The 17,121-nt window shown below is 40.8% G+C and overlaps 1 protein-coding gene across 5 annotated transcripts in view; it reads left to right on the forward strand.

The window, feature by feature from the left end:
• tfdp2 (transcription factor Dp-2) overlaps positions 1-17,121 on the forward strand; it is a 44,407-nt gene that overhangs the window by 12,900 nt on the left and 14,386 nt on the right. For 3 of the 5 annotated variants that reach the window (XM_024376679.2, XM_024376677.2, XM_024376678.2), the window contains exons 2-5: positions 741-829; positions 6,738-6,859; positions 7,116-7,163; positions 8,041-8,073. In XM_024376679.2, the coding sequence (XP_024232447.1) occupies positions 758-829; positions 6,738-6,859; positions 7,116-7,163; positions 8,041-8,073 (275 nt within the window). In that variant the 5' untranslated portion in view covers positions 741-757. The remainder of the gene's footprint in view (positions 1-740; positions 830-6,737; positions 6,860-7,115; positions 7,164-8,040; positions 8,074-17,121) is intronic. The other 2 variants (XM_024376681.2, XM_024376680.2) reach the window with 1 other exon arrangement.

The following is a 17,121-nucleotide window of genomic DNA, read 5'->3' on the forward strand; positions in this document are numbered from 1 at the left end:
TTTTTCAACATTTTATGTCACGCTCCAAGTTATTAACATGTTAATTCAAATCACTGCCCTATGGAGAGAAAAAAAAGCTACATTTGCCGATCAGGTCATGTGGTTAGGAACAACTCCTTATACCTGTGTGAATGTGCACTCTTCCGTTCACTTCCACAGCTCTGACTTTCAAGACCGTTGGGCCAGGTGTGAATGAAACCTACTAAACCAGTTTGAATTTAATTGCAATGGAAAGTGGCAACCATCCACAAAGTCCCATCAGTGGCTAATTTAAAGATACACTATACAGAAATCGACAAACAAGTGTAGTGTAGAGAATCATTGTACCGTCTAAACTTGTCCATAACCAAAAATAATGTATTTTCAGCAGCTGGTGTACAAAACCACATTTTTGTGCATGCAGGAACAGTCATGTATGTGGGTTTTTACATAATGTTGTAGGTTAACAGGAAGGACACCAATATCACATATGCCTTGCTGATATCGATATAATAATATAATGATGCTTTTATCCAAAGCAACTTAGTCATGAATGCATAATTTTTTCGTATGGGTGCCCTCAGCGGGAATGGAACCCAAAAACCAGGCATAAAACAATGCTTCTTTAAAACCTTACTAAACCAATTGGATGATCTTTCTTTATCAATTGGTAAAATATACATTTGTGTAGGCAGACATTGGATATTTTTTACCCAATGAGGAACACTTCAAATAGTTTATCCCTTTACCATGTTTTTCAGGCAATATATCACTTGTGATGCCGTCCGACTACAGCCCAGCAACAAATATCACACTAGAAGCAGTCAATGCCAATGTGAGGACCCAGATGGTGAGTGTTTTGTACAAATGTATTAATCAAATCTATTTTATAAAGCCCTTTTTTTGTCTCAGTCCGTTAAGTATGCCCAGCCTACACAGTCAAAAGTTTGGACACACCTACTCATTCCAGGGTTTTTCTTTATTCTGTACTATTTTCTACATTGTAGCATAGTTGTGAAGACGTCAAAACTATGAAATAACACATATGGAATCATGTAGTAACCAAAAAAGTGTTAAACAAATCAAAATATATTCGTCATTGAAGAGCACTTTTTCCCAGTCTGGTCCATCGACAATGGGTTTGTGCCAATAGGTGACTTTGTTGCTGGTGATGTCTGGTGAGGACCTGCCTTACAACAAGCCCTCTGTCCGCAATAGGCTGAGAGAGGCTGGACTGTCTGAGCACTGATGGAAGGATTGTGCATTCCTGGGGTAACTTGGGCAGTCGTTGTTGCCATCCTGTACCTGTCCCGCAGGTGTGATGTTCAGATGTACTGATCCTGTGCAGGTGTTAAACGTGGTCTGCCACTGCGAGGACGATCAGCTGTCTGTCCTGTCTCCCTGTAGCGCTGTCTTAGGGGTCTCACAGTACGGACATTGCAATTTATTGCCCTGGCCATATCTGCAGTCCTCATGCCTCCTTGCAGCATGCCTCAGGCATGTTCACGCAGATGAGCAGGGACCCTGGGCATCTTTCTTTTGGTGTTTTTCAGAGTCAGTAGAAAGGCATCTTTAGTGTCCTAAGTTTTCATAACTGTGATCTTAATTGCCTACCGTCTGTAAGCTGTTAGTGTCTTAACCTCTGGTACGCTAGCTTCCCACCTCGACAACAGCCAGTGAAATTGCAGGGCACCAAATTCAAAACAGAAATCCCATAATTAAAATTCCTCAAACATACAAGTATTATACACCATTTTAAAGATAAACTTCTTGTAAATCCAACCACAGTGTTCAATTTCAAAAAGGCTTTACGGAGAAATCACACCATGCGATTTAAGTCAGTGCCTAGTCACAGAAAACCATACAGCCATTTTCCAACCAAGGAGAGGTGTCACAAAAGTCAGAAATGGCGTTAAAATTAATCACTTACCTTTGATCTTCATCTGGTGGCACTCCCAGGTCTCCATGTTAGACAATAAATGTTTGTTTTGTTCGATAATGTCCCTCTTTATGTCCAAAAACCTCCGTTTTGTTGGTGCGTTTAGTTCAGAAATCTAAAGGCACAATGCGCGCTCTCAACATCAAGATGAAAAGTCAAAAAGTACAATAAAAGTTAGTAGAAACATGTCAAATGATGTTTAAAATCAATTTTCAGGTTGTTTTTTTCCCCATACATAATCAATATTTCAACCGGACAAAAGCTTTGTCAATAGAAAAGGTAAACAAGAAATGCGGGCTCCCGATCACACGCTGGGCTCATGTCTGGAAATTTCCACTGGCCTCTCATTGAAAGTGCTGTATCTCCCTCATTTTTCAGAGTAAAAGCCTGAAACAATGCCTAAAGACTTGCCACATGTAGAGGAAGCCACAGAGATCGTGAACTGGGTCCTAAGTCTTTGTATGGTGGATAGGCTTTCAATGGAAAAACAGCCTAATAGTACTTCCTGGTTGGATTTTCCTCGGATTTTCTCCTGCCATATTAGTTCTGTTATACTCACAGACATTATTTGAACAGTTTTGGAAACTGAGTGTTTTTCAGAGTGTTTTCTATCCAAATCTACTAATTATATGCATATAGCTTCTGGGCCTGAGTAGCAGGCAGTTTAATTTGGGCATGTTTTTCATCCAAAATTCCGAATGCTGCCCCCTACCCTAGTGAAGTTAACGACCGTTTCACAGGTGCATGTTCATTTAATTGTTTATGGTTCATTGAACAAGCATGGGAAACCGTGTTTATACCCTTTACTGGCAGCTTCATTAAATGGTACCCGCAAAACACTGGTCTCAATGTCAACGGTAAAGCTGTGACTCTGGGATGCTGGCCTTCTAGGCAGAGTTGCAAGAAAAAGCCATATCTCAGACTGGCCAATATATAAATTAAAGATTAAGATGGGCAAAAGAACACAGACACTGGACAGAGGAATCATGCCTAGAAGGCTAGCATTCTGGAGTCGCATCTTCACTGTTGACTTTGAGACTGGTGTTTTGCGGTACTATTTAATGAAGCTGCCAGTTGACGACTTGTGAGGTGTCTGTTTCTCAAACTAGACACTTCTAGTGTACTTGTCCACTTGCTCAGTTGTGCACTGGGGCCTCCCACTCCTTCTATTCTTGTTAGAGCCAGTTTGTGCTGTTCTGTGAAGGGAGCGCTGTACGTGGTCTTCTGTTTCTTGGCAATTCCTTGCATGGAATAGCCTTAGTTTCTCAGAACAAGAATAGACTGACGAGTTTCAGAAGAAAGGTCTTGTTTCTGGCCATTTTGAGCCTGTAATCGAACCCACAAATGCTGATGCTCCAGATTCTTTATTTTTTTAACCTTTATTTAACTAGGCAAGTCAGTTGATAAGAACAAATTCTAGTCTAAAGAAGGCCAGTTTTATTGCTTCTTTAATCAGAACAACCGTTTTCAGCTGTGCCAACATAATTGCAAAAGGGTTTTCTAATGATCAACTAGTCTTTTTAAAATGATCAACTTGGATTTTTTAATGGTTGTGTGTGTGTGTGGGAAAGCACACACACACAGATGAAATACCCTAACCACAGATGAAATTCACCAATCCCCATCCTAACCATAAATATTATTAAGCGGATAAAAATATTTGGGATTATATAAAAATTAAACATGGAAAGTATTCAGACCCCTTGAGTTTTTCCACATTTTATGTTACAGCCTTATTCTAAAATAGATTAAATAAACAAAAATCCTCAGCAATCTACACACAATATCCCATAATGACAAATACACACAATATCCCATAATGACAAAGTTAAAGGTTTTTAGAAACCTTTTCACATTTATTAAAAACAAAGTTCAGGTGCATCCTGTTTCCATTAATCATCCTTTCTACAACTTGATTGGAGTCCACCTGTGGTAAATTCAATTTAGAAAGGCACACACCTTATACGTCTGTATAAGGTCCCACACTTGACATAGCTTGGTTTTTTTGCTCTAACATGCACAGAGGTCGAAGGATTGTCCGTAGACCTCTGAGACTGCATTGTCGAAGCACAGATCTGGGCAAGGGCGGTGGTTGAAAAAGTACCCAATTGTCATACTTGAGTAGAAGTAAAGATACCTTAACAGAAGATGGCTAAGGTAAAAGTGAAAATCACCCAGTAAAAACTACTTGAGTAAGTCTCTAAAAGTATTTGATTTTACATATATATTTTTGGGGGGGAGGGGGAGTGCAGTCAAGGGCACACTCCAACACTCAGACATATTTTACAAATGAAGCATTTGTGTTTAGCAAGTTCGCCAAATCAGATGCAGTAGGGGATGAGCAGTGATGATCTCTTGATAACTAGTACTTTTTGGTGTCAGAGAAAATGTATGGAGTAAAAAGTACATTATTTTCTTTAAGAATGTAGTGAAGTAAAAGTAGTCAAAAATATAAATAGCTAAGTACAGCTACGACTTAAGTAAAAAATACTTTAAAGATCTACTTCAGTACTTTACACCACTGGGGAAGTGTACCAAAACATTTCTATAGCATTGAAGGTCCTCAAGAACACAGTGGCCTCCATCATTCTTAAATGGAAGAAGTTTGGAAACACCAAGACCCTTCTTTGAGCTGGCTGCCCTGCCAAACCAAGCAATCTGGGGAAAAGGGCCTTGGTCAGGGAGGTGACCAAGAACCCAATGGTCACTCTGACAGAGCTCTAGAGTTCCTTTGTGGAGATGGAAGAATCTTCCAGGAAGAATCTTCCAGAAGGACAACCATCTCTGCAATACTCCACCCATCAGGCCTTTATGTTAGTGTCCAGGCGGAAGCCACTCTTCAGTAAATGCACATGACAGCCCGCTTGGAGTTTGCCAAAAGACTCTCCGACCATGAGAAACAAGATTCTCTGTTCAATGAAACCAAAATTGAACTATTTGGCCTGAATGCCAAGCGTCATGTCTGAAGGAAACCTGGCACCATCCCTACGGTCAAGCATGGTGGTGGCGGCATTATGCTGTGGGGATGTTTGTCAGCGGCAGGGAGACAAGTCAGGATCGAGGCAAAGATGAAAGGAGCAAACCACCGAGAGATCCTTGATGAAAACCTGCTTCAGAGTGCTCAGAACCTCAGACTGTGTCGAAGGTTCACCTTGTAACAGGACTACGACCCTAAGCACACAGCCAAGACAATGTCATTGAATGGCCTAGCCAGAGCTCGGACTTGAACCCGATCGAACATCTCTGGAGAGACCTGAAAATAGCTGTGCAGCGACACTCCCATCCAACCTGACAGAGCTTGAGAGGATCTGCAGAGAAGAATGGGAGAAGCTCCCCAAATACAGGTGTACCAGGCTTGTAGCATCATACTCGAAGACTTGAGGCTGTAATTGCTGTCAGAGGCTTCAATAAAGTACTGAGTGAAGGGTCTGAATAGTTATGTAAATGTGATAATTGCCGTTTTTGCAAAAAAAAAAATGTTTGCTTTGTCTTTATGTGATATAATGTGTTGATTGATGAGGTGAGAAACTATTTAAGAATAAGGCTTTAACGTAAAACAAAATGTATAAAAATTCAATGGGTCTGGGCCTCCCGAGAGGTGTCACTACAGACCCAGGTTCGATCCCTGTGATGTCCTTGGTCCATTGCGCTCTAGCGACTGCTTGTGGCAGGCCGGGTGCATGCACGCTAAGGTCCCCACTTGTATGGTGTTTCTTCTGACACATTGGTGCGGCTGGCTTCCGGGTTAAGCAAGCAGTGTGTCAAGAAACAGTGCAGCTTGGCAGAGTCATGTTTCGGAGGACACATGAATCTAGACCTTCAGCGATGAGGCAAGACTAACTACCAATTGGCTATCACGATATTGGAGAAAAAGGGGTAAAAACGAACAAAAAAAGAATGCAACTAAATATTTAAGTCAAGGGGTCGGAATACTTTCTGAATGCACTGTAAGTGTGATTGAGTTGAGCCTTTAGACTAGTAAATTGGCTTTTTTCTTATCAACCCACTATAATTTCAAGTTCACGGAAATTGAGCCCTGCTGCAGATTTTTTTATTAATGAAAGCCCTCTGTTGGGATTCTTTTTTTCTTCGTAGTTAAGAGTCGATGACCAGAGGTGTATTCCCCAGGTACCAAAGAAAACATTGTCTGAATTTGTCCAATTTCAAATTCTCATTTTCAATTCAAAACATTTTCCATTGCAAAGTGTTTTGCTACGGTGGGTGTTAATGAATACACCCCAGGTCTCCCATCCTCTTGCATTTGTGGCAGCCAGTGTGGTGAAGTGTAAAAGAAAGGCCTGGCTGAGATGAGAAGAAGAAAGTGTGTGGGGGGCTACAGACTGTGACTAGCTTGCTATAATTAGCTGGGGGTATTTATTAGCACTCTGCTGCATCCATCTGATCTCGTCTCATCTCTTTTGTTCAGCTCTGGCTTCGAGACACTTCTGCATAGCAGGACTCTCAAATATTACACCCAACCTGCTCCATGCTCAGTCACCACACAAGAGAATTGCCCACTTCTTGGCAAAGAATCTGTTCTCAATGACTCACCTGGATAGTGTTCATTAGGGCGTCAAACAGAATATGTTTTGAAACTGAAAACGAAAATAAGCTCTTCATATTGGATGAGTCCAGGTTGCCCTTTCTTTATTTGGTGCGTAATGAACAGCACCCTGGCTACCAATATTCTTCGAATCACCTGACATCCTTGCATCTGTTCAATCATGTCCATTGCGCAACATTTTGCTACGATGTGCCCAAATGAACATGAGCCTGCAATCTGATGCACCCCTCTGTTTCTTATTTATTTTCTGTGTAGATCATCAGCACAGCAGAGAGAGTTTCTCACACAGGGAATGTCTTCAAAGGTACCCCCTGCACACACACGCCAACTATGATTGACCAGGGACGCAACCAGGATGCCAACAAGTGGACCCCAGGGTGAGCTGTTACACACACTTTTTTCCATTTGCTCAAGTACATACACATTTTCTCACACACACATAACTGCATTGCTGGTTGCAACTGGTTGCTCGAGTACACACACACCACTGCTCTGTTTTGTTGCACATTATCATGGTTGTAAAGAGGTATTTTCTTTGATCTGTTTCCAGAACATGACAAGAATTTAAGTAAAGTACCATCCACAGTATTTATTTTTTATTAGCTAACATCACTTTTTGTTTTTTATTCCCAGGGCCAAGAAGCGAACACATGATTTCATTGACTCATATTTCTCTGACCGGTGGGTTGATTCTGTTATTCTGGCTACTGTTGTTAATATTCACACACACCCAGCAGGGATTGCTAGGTAGAGATTTCCAATCTAATGTATTTAGTGCGGCCTGTAAGTTAGCCTATGGATTTACAGATAATATACACTGCATTCAGTAAGTATTTAGAACCATTGACCTTTTCCACATTTTCAGCCTTATTTGAAAATTGATTACAAATAAATCCACATCAATCTACACACAACACTCCATAATGACAAAGCGAAAACATTTTTTAAAATGTTTGCTAATTTATAAAAACAGATACCTTATTGACATGAATATTCAGACCCTTTGATATGACCCTTGAAATTGAGCTCAGGTTCATCCATTTAAAAAAAAAAATGCATTCTTTAATATTTCTAAAAACCTGTTTTCACTTTGTCATTATGGGGTAGTGTGTGTGTGTAATTGATGAATTGTTGTCATATCTTAAAATCTATTTTAGAATAAGGCTGTAACAAAATGTTGAAAATTAAGGGGTCTGAATACTTTCTGAATACACTGTATAAAGTAACAGTATATAGAGGAATAATATATAAATATTAAATGAAAGGAAGAGTGCAGGAAGACTATCCAGTCAAACAAGTCACAGATAGTGAGCTGGCGTTAGAAAATGGGATAGAGGTAGGAGAATTGGCGAGAAAGGGAGTAACAGAGGGCGAGAGAAACTGAGTCAGCATCACAGCATCTCATTGAGCTGAAGCGTCTCATTACTTCCAAAGCAAACCAGCTCATTAGGCAATGGAATTAGTTTTAATCTAGGAAGACTGACTACTGACACACACACAGTAACATTGTCTTGTATATTGAATTCATCTTAAACAGTTTGATTTCTCTGTGTTGCAGGGATGCGCTGTGCTCAGGAGACTCTTCAGCCAGGTAACTGCCCGGCTCAGAATGTAGATGGAGGTGAAATGGTGCAATTGTAGTAAGGGGGGCGCTGCTGCTCAAGAGCTCAGCTGCAGTCTGGCATTTTTTTGTTGTTATTCCAGAATGCATCTGTCTGACCCCCACACCCGAAAGATCACGCAACTGCTGACTCACTACAGCAGAACACTGACTCTCTCTCACCATGCCTCCCCTCTCTCCTGCCTTTTGTTCCCTTCCTGTCATCTCCTCTGGATACCATTTATATTTCATTGTCCCATTTCTTCTCCTGTGCGGTCTCTTTTTCTCTCGTAACATGACTGCAGGTTTTTTGTGTGTGTTCAGGTGAGCAGATTATGTAACCATCAGAGACTGTGTAGGTACTGTATGTTTGTATGTACATGTGTAGTATGTACAGTGCCAGCCAAGAGTTTGGACACAACTACTCATTCAAGGGGTTTACTTTATTTTTTCTATTTTCTACATTGTCAAATAATAGTGAAGACATCAAAACTATGAAAAAACACAAATGGAATCATGTAGTAACCAAAAAATTTTTTTAAACAAAATATATTTGAGATTCTTCAATGTAGCCACCTTCATGACAGGTTTGCACACTCTTGGCATTCTCTCAACCAGCTACATTAGGTAGTCACCTGGAATGCATTTCAATTAACAGTTATGCCTTGTTATTGGTACATTTGTGGAATTTCTTTCAGTCTTAATGCATTTCAGACAATCAGTTGTGTTGTGACAAGGTAGGGATTTTATTACAGAAGATAGCCCTATTTGGTAAAAGACCAAGTCCATATTATGGCGAGAACAGCTCAAATAAGCAAAGAGAAACAACAGTCCAACATTTCAAGAACTTTGAAAGTTTCTTCAAGTGCAGTCGCAAAAACCAAGCGCTATGATGAAACTGGCTCATGAGGATTGCCACAGGAAAGGAAGACACAGAGTTACCTCTGCAGCAGAAGATAAGATCATTAGATTTAACTGCACCTCAGATTGCAGGCCAAATAAATGCTTCACAGAGTTCAAGTAACAGACACATCTCAACATCAACTGTTCAGAGGAGACGGCGTGAATCAGGCCTTCATGGTCGAATTGCTGAGAAGAAACCTCTACTAAAGGACACCAATGGTAAGAAGAGACTTGCTTGGGCCAAGAAACACAAGCAGTGGACTTTAGACCAGTGGAAATCTGTCCTTTGGTCTGTTTACTCCAAATGTTTGATTTTTGTTTCCAACACCATGTCTTTGTGAGACGCAGAGTAGTTGAGCGGATGATCTCCGCATGTGTGGTTCCAAACTTGAAGCATGGAGGAGGTGTGGGGGTGCTTTGCTGTTGACACTGTATGTGATTTATTTAGAATTCAAGGCACACTTAACCAGCATTGCTACCACAGCATTCTGCAGCGATACGCCAGGGTGAAGGATGCACTGCAGAGTAAAGGAAAAGTAGCCAACAAGTGCTCAGCATATGTGGGAACTTCTTCAAGACTGTTGGAAAACCATTCCAGGTGAAGCTGGTTGAGAGAATGCCAAGAGTGTGCAAAGCTGTCTCGCAACAGGCCGTGATTGGGAGTCACATAGGGCGGTGCACAATTGACCCAGCGTCATCCGGGTTAGGGTTTGGCTGGGGTAGGCCGTCATTGTAAATAAGAATTTGTTCTTAACTAACCTGCCTAGTTAAATAAAATAAAAGGTTAAGGTTGGATACTTAGAAGAATATAAAATATATTTGGATTTAACACTTTTTTGGTTACTACATTATTCCATGTGTTATTTCATAGTTTTGATGTATTCACTATTATTCTACAATACAGAAATAGTAAAAAATAAAGTAAACCCCTTGAATGAGTATTCGTATCCAAATTTTGGACTGGAACTGTACGTGTGTCAGGGCCAGAGTGTGTTAGCGCTGCACCATTCATCAAATTCAGATTTGAAATTGTAATATTGACGTGCAATATCCATATTGCAAGAGGCTGCAATTTTCTAATTTCTTTGACACTCTTGTTAATACAACAAAAACTGGACTACGGTACCTCCTCCAATTAGAAGCACTAGACTCTGTTCATTCACTCTCTAGATGTACAGAGAATGCTGACGAATCACAAGCAGGCTCTCACTCTGCATGGCATGCACATGCTGGCCAATAAGTGTCCTCACTTAGAGTGTGCAGTTAGATGCTGGTGAGGAGAGAAAGGGTATTTAATCCTTTGAAGACTATCCATCCCCTTCTTTGACGATTGCATGGTAAAAAAAAAAGCGCAGACAGCAGAAAAGCCCCTCAGTCACCTGCAACCAGCCATCAAGTGTAATGGCCTACGGAAAATAAATCCTGACCAGTGGAGGCTGCTGAAGGGTGGATGGCTCATAATGGTTGGAATAGAGCGAATGGCATGAAACCCATCGAAATCATGAATCAGCTGGCATCATTTGTATGGATATATACAGTGATGATTTTAGCATGTAAATCTAAAAAAAGTGGGATGCATGCCAGCAAAGCCACTACACAACACTAAACAATACATTATTTCACTATAACGGTGACAAATGGTGCCAACAAAATGTTAGGGCCTACATAAAGCTGTCCCAACATCTTACCACTGCTACACTTGGCTATAAGCAGAGCCTTGTCTTGCAGTAAAACAGTTCATTCAGCCTCATTTTTACTGCCTTTAAAAAAAAAACAGCTGATATGGCTGACTTGCTTAAACAAATGTGGTTTGTAATGACAATTTAGATGTACAAACTATGGCATAAGGGGACGACAAGCGTATTAGGTGCAATCTGTAATTTCGATTAAGACATTAATGAGCGAGCTAGAACGGACATAATCAACTATTTGTTTAGCACTTTTGAAATATACAGCGACAGAACATTCAGAACATGGGCTGTTCTTACAGTATTCTCCCTGTACACCAAGTCAGAACCGTAGGATAAATAAAGGGGGCCTACAAGCAGACAATGAAAGCTCTTACAATATTCAATGATTAAATTTCTCTAAAACAGGTTATAGGCTACATGTGCACCACCATGTCAGAACAGTAGACAACATTTAAGAGGGGTAAATAGACTAAATTATTAGGGTGAGGGACATGGGCTACTAACTTATTACACAACATACACTTAGTATTACTTTCTTAGCTACAGTATACATATCTCTCTGGCATATTACATAATTTATGCAGCAGCATACAATACATTTTTGGACTCACCTTGTGCTGTGCTGACTTGAACAGGAAGGTGGCACGGCATTCTCTTGATTTATGGTGCTTTCAAAAGAACTGACAACTCGGGGGGGGACAAGGTCGAATCATGATGACGTCATTGATCTTCAGGTCGTAGCTCTAGAAAGAGGCCAAATTTACAATTCTGAGTTGGATGACCATTCAAAACATATTTTCCCAGTGAGAGTTCATCCTGAACTCACAGAAGTTTTCGCAGTTCTCAGTTAAGTTGTTTTGAGAGCTGCACAAATCATGCTTCATTGACAGCATGGTCAATGTTGAATGTTTATAATTTTAAAATTGGAAAAGAGACTCTTACTCCCAGATTTGGGACCACACAGCCACTCTCACTGATTCCTTCCAAACCAGTCATTGTTGACTTTGCGATTTCCAACATGTCTAATGTTTATGGCCGATGAGCACCAGTACGTTTTATCTATAATTTCTCTTCATATGACAAGGATTAAAAAGGATTTGCCAGTAGATTGTCGACTTGATTCAGGATTTTTAAAGTATGATGTTGACATGATCATTTCAATCAAAGCTGCTGTACATATAACTTGATTTGATGTAATTTTATCTGTGGCCAATGACCTTGAGCCTTCTTGGATGGGCACTTCTAATGCAACTCTATGGCAGCACCCAAGGTTTACCTTTAGACTTGGTGGTGATGTAGTGTCCCCATGAGTGGCAGAACACTGAGCCAATCACGACATAACACTTCGTATTTTCTACTGGCTTGCCCCACCACCACTGAAAGCATTGAACCATTCTGGAACGCCTGCATTTGGGAGCTGCCTTATTCCAGAAAACAAAAAAGAGACCATGTTTGTATGCGGCTTTATTAACTCTGTATTTTTTTGTTAGTAAACTGATATGCTGGTATTAATCAAATCAAGTTATTTGTTACATGCGCCGAATACAACACAGTGAAATGCTTACTTACAAAGCCCTTAACCTCTCTGGGATATGTGGGACGCTAGCATCCCACCTGGCCAAAAGCCAGTGAAAATGCAGAGCGCCAAATTCGAATAAATTACTATAAAAATCAAACTTTCGTGAAATCACACTTAAGATACCAAATTAAAGCTACACTTGTTGTGAATCCAGCCAACATGTCAGATTTCAAGAAGGCTTTTCGTCGAAAGCAAACAATGCTATTATCTGAGGGTAGCACCTCCGTAAACAAAGAGAAAGCATATTTCAGAAATAAAAATATAAATCATGCCTTTGACGAGCTTCTTTTGTTGGCACTCCAATATGTCCCATAAACATCACAAATGGTCCTTTTTGTTCGATTTAATTCTGTCTATATATATCCAGAATGTCAATTTATTTGGTGCGTTTGATCCAGAAAAACACCGGTTCCTACTTGTGCAACGTGACTACAAAATATCTCAAAAGTTACCTGTAAACTTTGCCAAAACATTTCAAACTACTTTTGTAATACAATTTTAGGTATTTTTTTTAACATGAATAATCGATAAAATTGAAGACGGGATGATCTGTGTTCAATACAGGAGGAAAACAAACTGATGCTAGCTTTCTGGTCACGCACCTCTAACAGTACCTCTAACACTTTTTTCCAAATTAGCTCCATAATATCGACAGAAACATGGCAAACGTTGTTTAGAATCAATCCTCAAGGTGTTTTTCACATAACAATTCGATAATATATCCGTCGGGAATATTGGTTTCTCATAAGAAGCGATTAGAAAAATGGCTACTTGTGTACTTTACGCAAGATTTTCTGCAGGAGCCATCATGTGACCACTTGCTAAATGTGGTCCCTCACGGCTATTCTTCAACATGCGTAAAAAGACGTCACAATGCTGTAGACACCTTGGGGAATACGTAGAAAACGTAAGCTCATTCGTAGCTCATTCACAGCCATATAAGGAGTCATTAGCATGAGGCGGTTTTTTTTTAAATGCGGCACTTCCTGATTGGATTTTTATCTGGGTTTCGCCTGTAACATCAGTTCTGTTGCACTCACAGACAATATCTTTGCAGTTTTGGAAACAAGTGTTTTCTATCCAAAGCTGTCAATTATATGCATAGTCGAGCATCTTTTCGTGAAAAAATATCTTGTTTAAAACGGGAAAGTTTTTTATCCAAAAATGAAAATGCTGCCCCTAGAGTTCCAACAGGTTAAAACAAGTCAAAATGAGGCTCAGTAGTGTGTGTGGCCTCCACGTGCCTGTATGACCTCCCTACAACACCTGGGCATGCTCCTGATGAGGTGGCGGATGGTCTCCTGACGGATCTCCTCCCAGACCTGGACTAAAGCATCCGCCAACTCCTGGACAGTCTGTGGTGCAACGTTGCGTTGGTGGACGGAGCGAGACATGATGTCCCAGATGTGCTCAATTGGATTCAGGTCTGGGGAACGGGCGGGCCAGTCCATAGCATCAATGCCTTCCTCTTGCAGGAACTACACTCCAGCCACATGAGGTCTAGCATTGTCTTGCTTTAGGAGGAACCCAGGGCCAACCACACCAGCATATAGTCTCACAAGGGGTCTGAGGATCTCATCTCGGTACCTAATGGCAGTCAAGCTACCTCTGGCGAACACAGGTAGCTTGACAGCCCCCAAAGAAATGCCACCCCACACCATGACTGACCCACTGCCAAACCGGTCATGCTGGAGGATGTTGCAGGCAGCAGAACGTTCTCCACGGCGTCTCCAGACTCTGTCACGTGCTCAGTGTGAACCTGCTTTCATCTGTGAAGAGCACAGGGCGCCAGTGGCGAATTTGCCAATCTTGGTGTTTTCTGGCAAATGCCAAACATCCTGCACGGTGTTGGGCTGTAAGCACAACCCCCACCTGTGGATGTCGGGCCCTCATACCACCCTCATGGAGTCTGTTTCTGACCGTTTGAGCAGACACATGCACATTTGTGGCATGCTGGAGGTCATTTTGCAGGGCTCTGGCAGTGCTCCTCCTGCTCCTCCTTGCACAAAGGCGGAGGTAGCGGTCCTGCTGATGGGTTTTTGCCCTCCTACGGCCTCCTCCACGTCTCCTGATGTACTGGCCTGTCTCCTGGTAGCGCCTCCATGCTCTGGACACTACGCTGACAGACACAGCAAACCTTCTTGCCACAGCTCGCATCTTGCTAATTGCCTATAATTTCCACCTGTTGTCTATTCCATTTGCACAACAGCATGTGAAATTTATTGTCAATCAGTGTTGCTTCCTAAGTGGACAGTTTGATTTCACAGAAGTGTGATTGACTTGGAGTTACATTGTGTTGTTTAAGTGTTTCCTTTATTTTTTTGAGCAGTATATATAAATACACACACACACACACACACACACACACACACACACACACACAGAGAGACACAGACATAGGCTATGGTCGTTCTCATACAAACAAACAGACCCTCACTCACAATGACTAGCTAACGTGTACTTTACCCATTTCATTACATCTTTATATATTGCAAATAGAATGTAAAAACAATCACAAATAATATTTTATATTAATTTCAAACAACAGCATTAGCATGAGAACAACTTACCAGTTCAAAACAATATCCTCTCCGTTCAAAAAATATGCCTCAGTTTCAGAATCAAAGCTTTGGGAGCTAATGGAGTCTTCAAAATGCAGATCTGTCTCACTTTCATGATCAATTTCCTCTAAAATTGTTTCTACATTCGTATTTCTAAGACTAGATTTAGCTTTCCTTGACTTATTCGCCATGATGTTGGATAAATAAACAGCTGATGATGCAAGTCACCGAAATACTGCTGTGCGCTCCTTCACGGTTGAATTGGCAATGGCGAAAGAACGGTCCTTATGCCAGCATTTAATGGAAAGGTTTGTCTTACAACAAAGAACCATGGGGTATTGCCATTTACCTCTGCTCATTGGCTATCTACCCAGCTAGATGTCAAGACTATCAGTGGTCATTGGGTTAAAATACAGTCAATCAACGAGACAGTGGTCATATAATTGGTGCACAATGGGCTCGTCACTTGTTGTCTTCCAATCGTTTTTTCCGGGTCAATCCGTCCCGCAAAATGACCCATCAGCTTTGGTTGTGTTACAAACAAACAGTTGATTGCAAGGAAACCAAACATGACTGGATAAAGTCAGGGAAAGTCTGTCTATTTTACATTGGATGTTACGTCAAATTGAATGACACGAAATTCAATGAGATAAGCGTTCACAAAATGTTTCGTGTTAGGCTATAAAAAATGGATTTAACCGAACAAAAGACCATTCATTGTGTAACAATGAGCCTTGGGATTGCAACCAGAGCAAGATCTTCAAAGGTAAACGATTTATTTCAATGCAATCTGTGATTTTGTTACGGAAGTGCTGGTTGAATAAGTAGTTTGATATGGCTCAGATAATTGCAGCGTATTCTTTCGCAATAAATCATTTTTTAAATCTGACAACGCAATTGGATTAGCAAGATTCTAGGCTTTCGAACCATGTGTGAGACTTGTATTTTCATGAATGTTTAATATGACTATTTATGTAGCGATCACTGTATGTTATCGAATTTAATCCCGCTAACGGGTTCGGTGCGTAGAGAGGTTAATGGCAAAATAACATGCAAGACAGGCAAGCTGTTTCGGGACTATCTTGTGGAAGGATGAAACGGTATGAATAAATTAATCAAAATAACATTTCTTATGAGAATGTCAATCAATTTTTGAATATGTTGGTAACCCGTTGTATAAAAGTGATAATGCCCTTGAAGCTGCTGTTTGGAGGATATATAGTTGAAGTCGGAAGTTTACATACACTTAGGTTGGAGTCATTAAAACTCATTTTTCAACCACTCCACGAATTTCTTGTTAAACAGTTTTAAAGGCAATGCTACCAAATACTAAATGAGTGTATGTAAACTTCTGACCCACTGGGAATGTGATGAAATAAATAAAAGCTGAAATAAATCATTCTCTCTACTATTATTCTGACATTTCACATTCTTAAAATAAAGTGGGGATCCTAACTGACCTAAGACTGGGAATTTTTACTAGGATTAAATGTCAGGAATTGTGAAACTGAGTTTAAATGTAGTTGGCTAAGGTGTATGTAAACTTCTGACTTCAACTGTAACTGTAGCCTGTAACAATGTTGGAAAATATGTTTCTTTTGTTGTATTCGGTTACAGTATGTTTGCATTATGTTTGCATTTTGCTAAGGAGAAAAGCTGCCTCTGTGGTTTCGGCGTCACTGAGTGTGTGCGTGTTCCTCACACCATGACTACTCTCCCTGTACCCATTATGGCACATTCACCACCATTTTTCCAGCCTGTTTCTCGTCTTCTCTCTCTAATTCTTCCCAAATTATCCAAGCTACAGTAGCTGCGGTTCTAGAACTAATTTGTCCTGACAACTGTAACCCTAAGCTTCCACCGCAGCGGCTTGCCATCCCCACCTCCTACCTCATACACTACACACACACGGTCTTCCTATTTGCGTGTGTGTGTGCTCCTCAGAGATCCAGTTATGTAATGAGCGGCTCTGCAGTCTCCTACTCTCTACTCTACTGCGTGTTAGAAGGAACTGTACTGTGCCTATAGTTTGAGGGTTGGGGGATGTTTGTGAATGGACATTTCGATTGCTCACCACTTAGGCGCACACACGCAGCTATATCTTTACATGTCTCTGTCCTGTCCACTTACATAGTCTTCCTCGTCTTCATCTATATCTATTCTCTCGCTCTCCCCTTCTCTCTGTTCTTCTCTCTGTGTTCTCTTACTCTCACGCCTACAGTACAAGTCAAAAGTTTGGACAGCTATTCATTCAAGGGTTTTTCTTTATTTTTACTATTTTCTACATTGTTGAATAATAGTGAAG

This window comes from Oncorhynchus tshawytscha, linkage group LG17, assembly GCF_018296145.1.
Source record: "Oncorhynchus tshawytscha isolate Ot180627B linkage group LG17, Otsh_v2.0, whole genome shotgun sequence".
Lineage (NCBI taxonomy): Eukaryota > Metazoa > Chordata > Actinopteri > Salmoniformes > Salmonidae > Oncorhynchus > Oncorhynchus tshawytscha.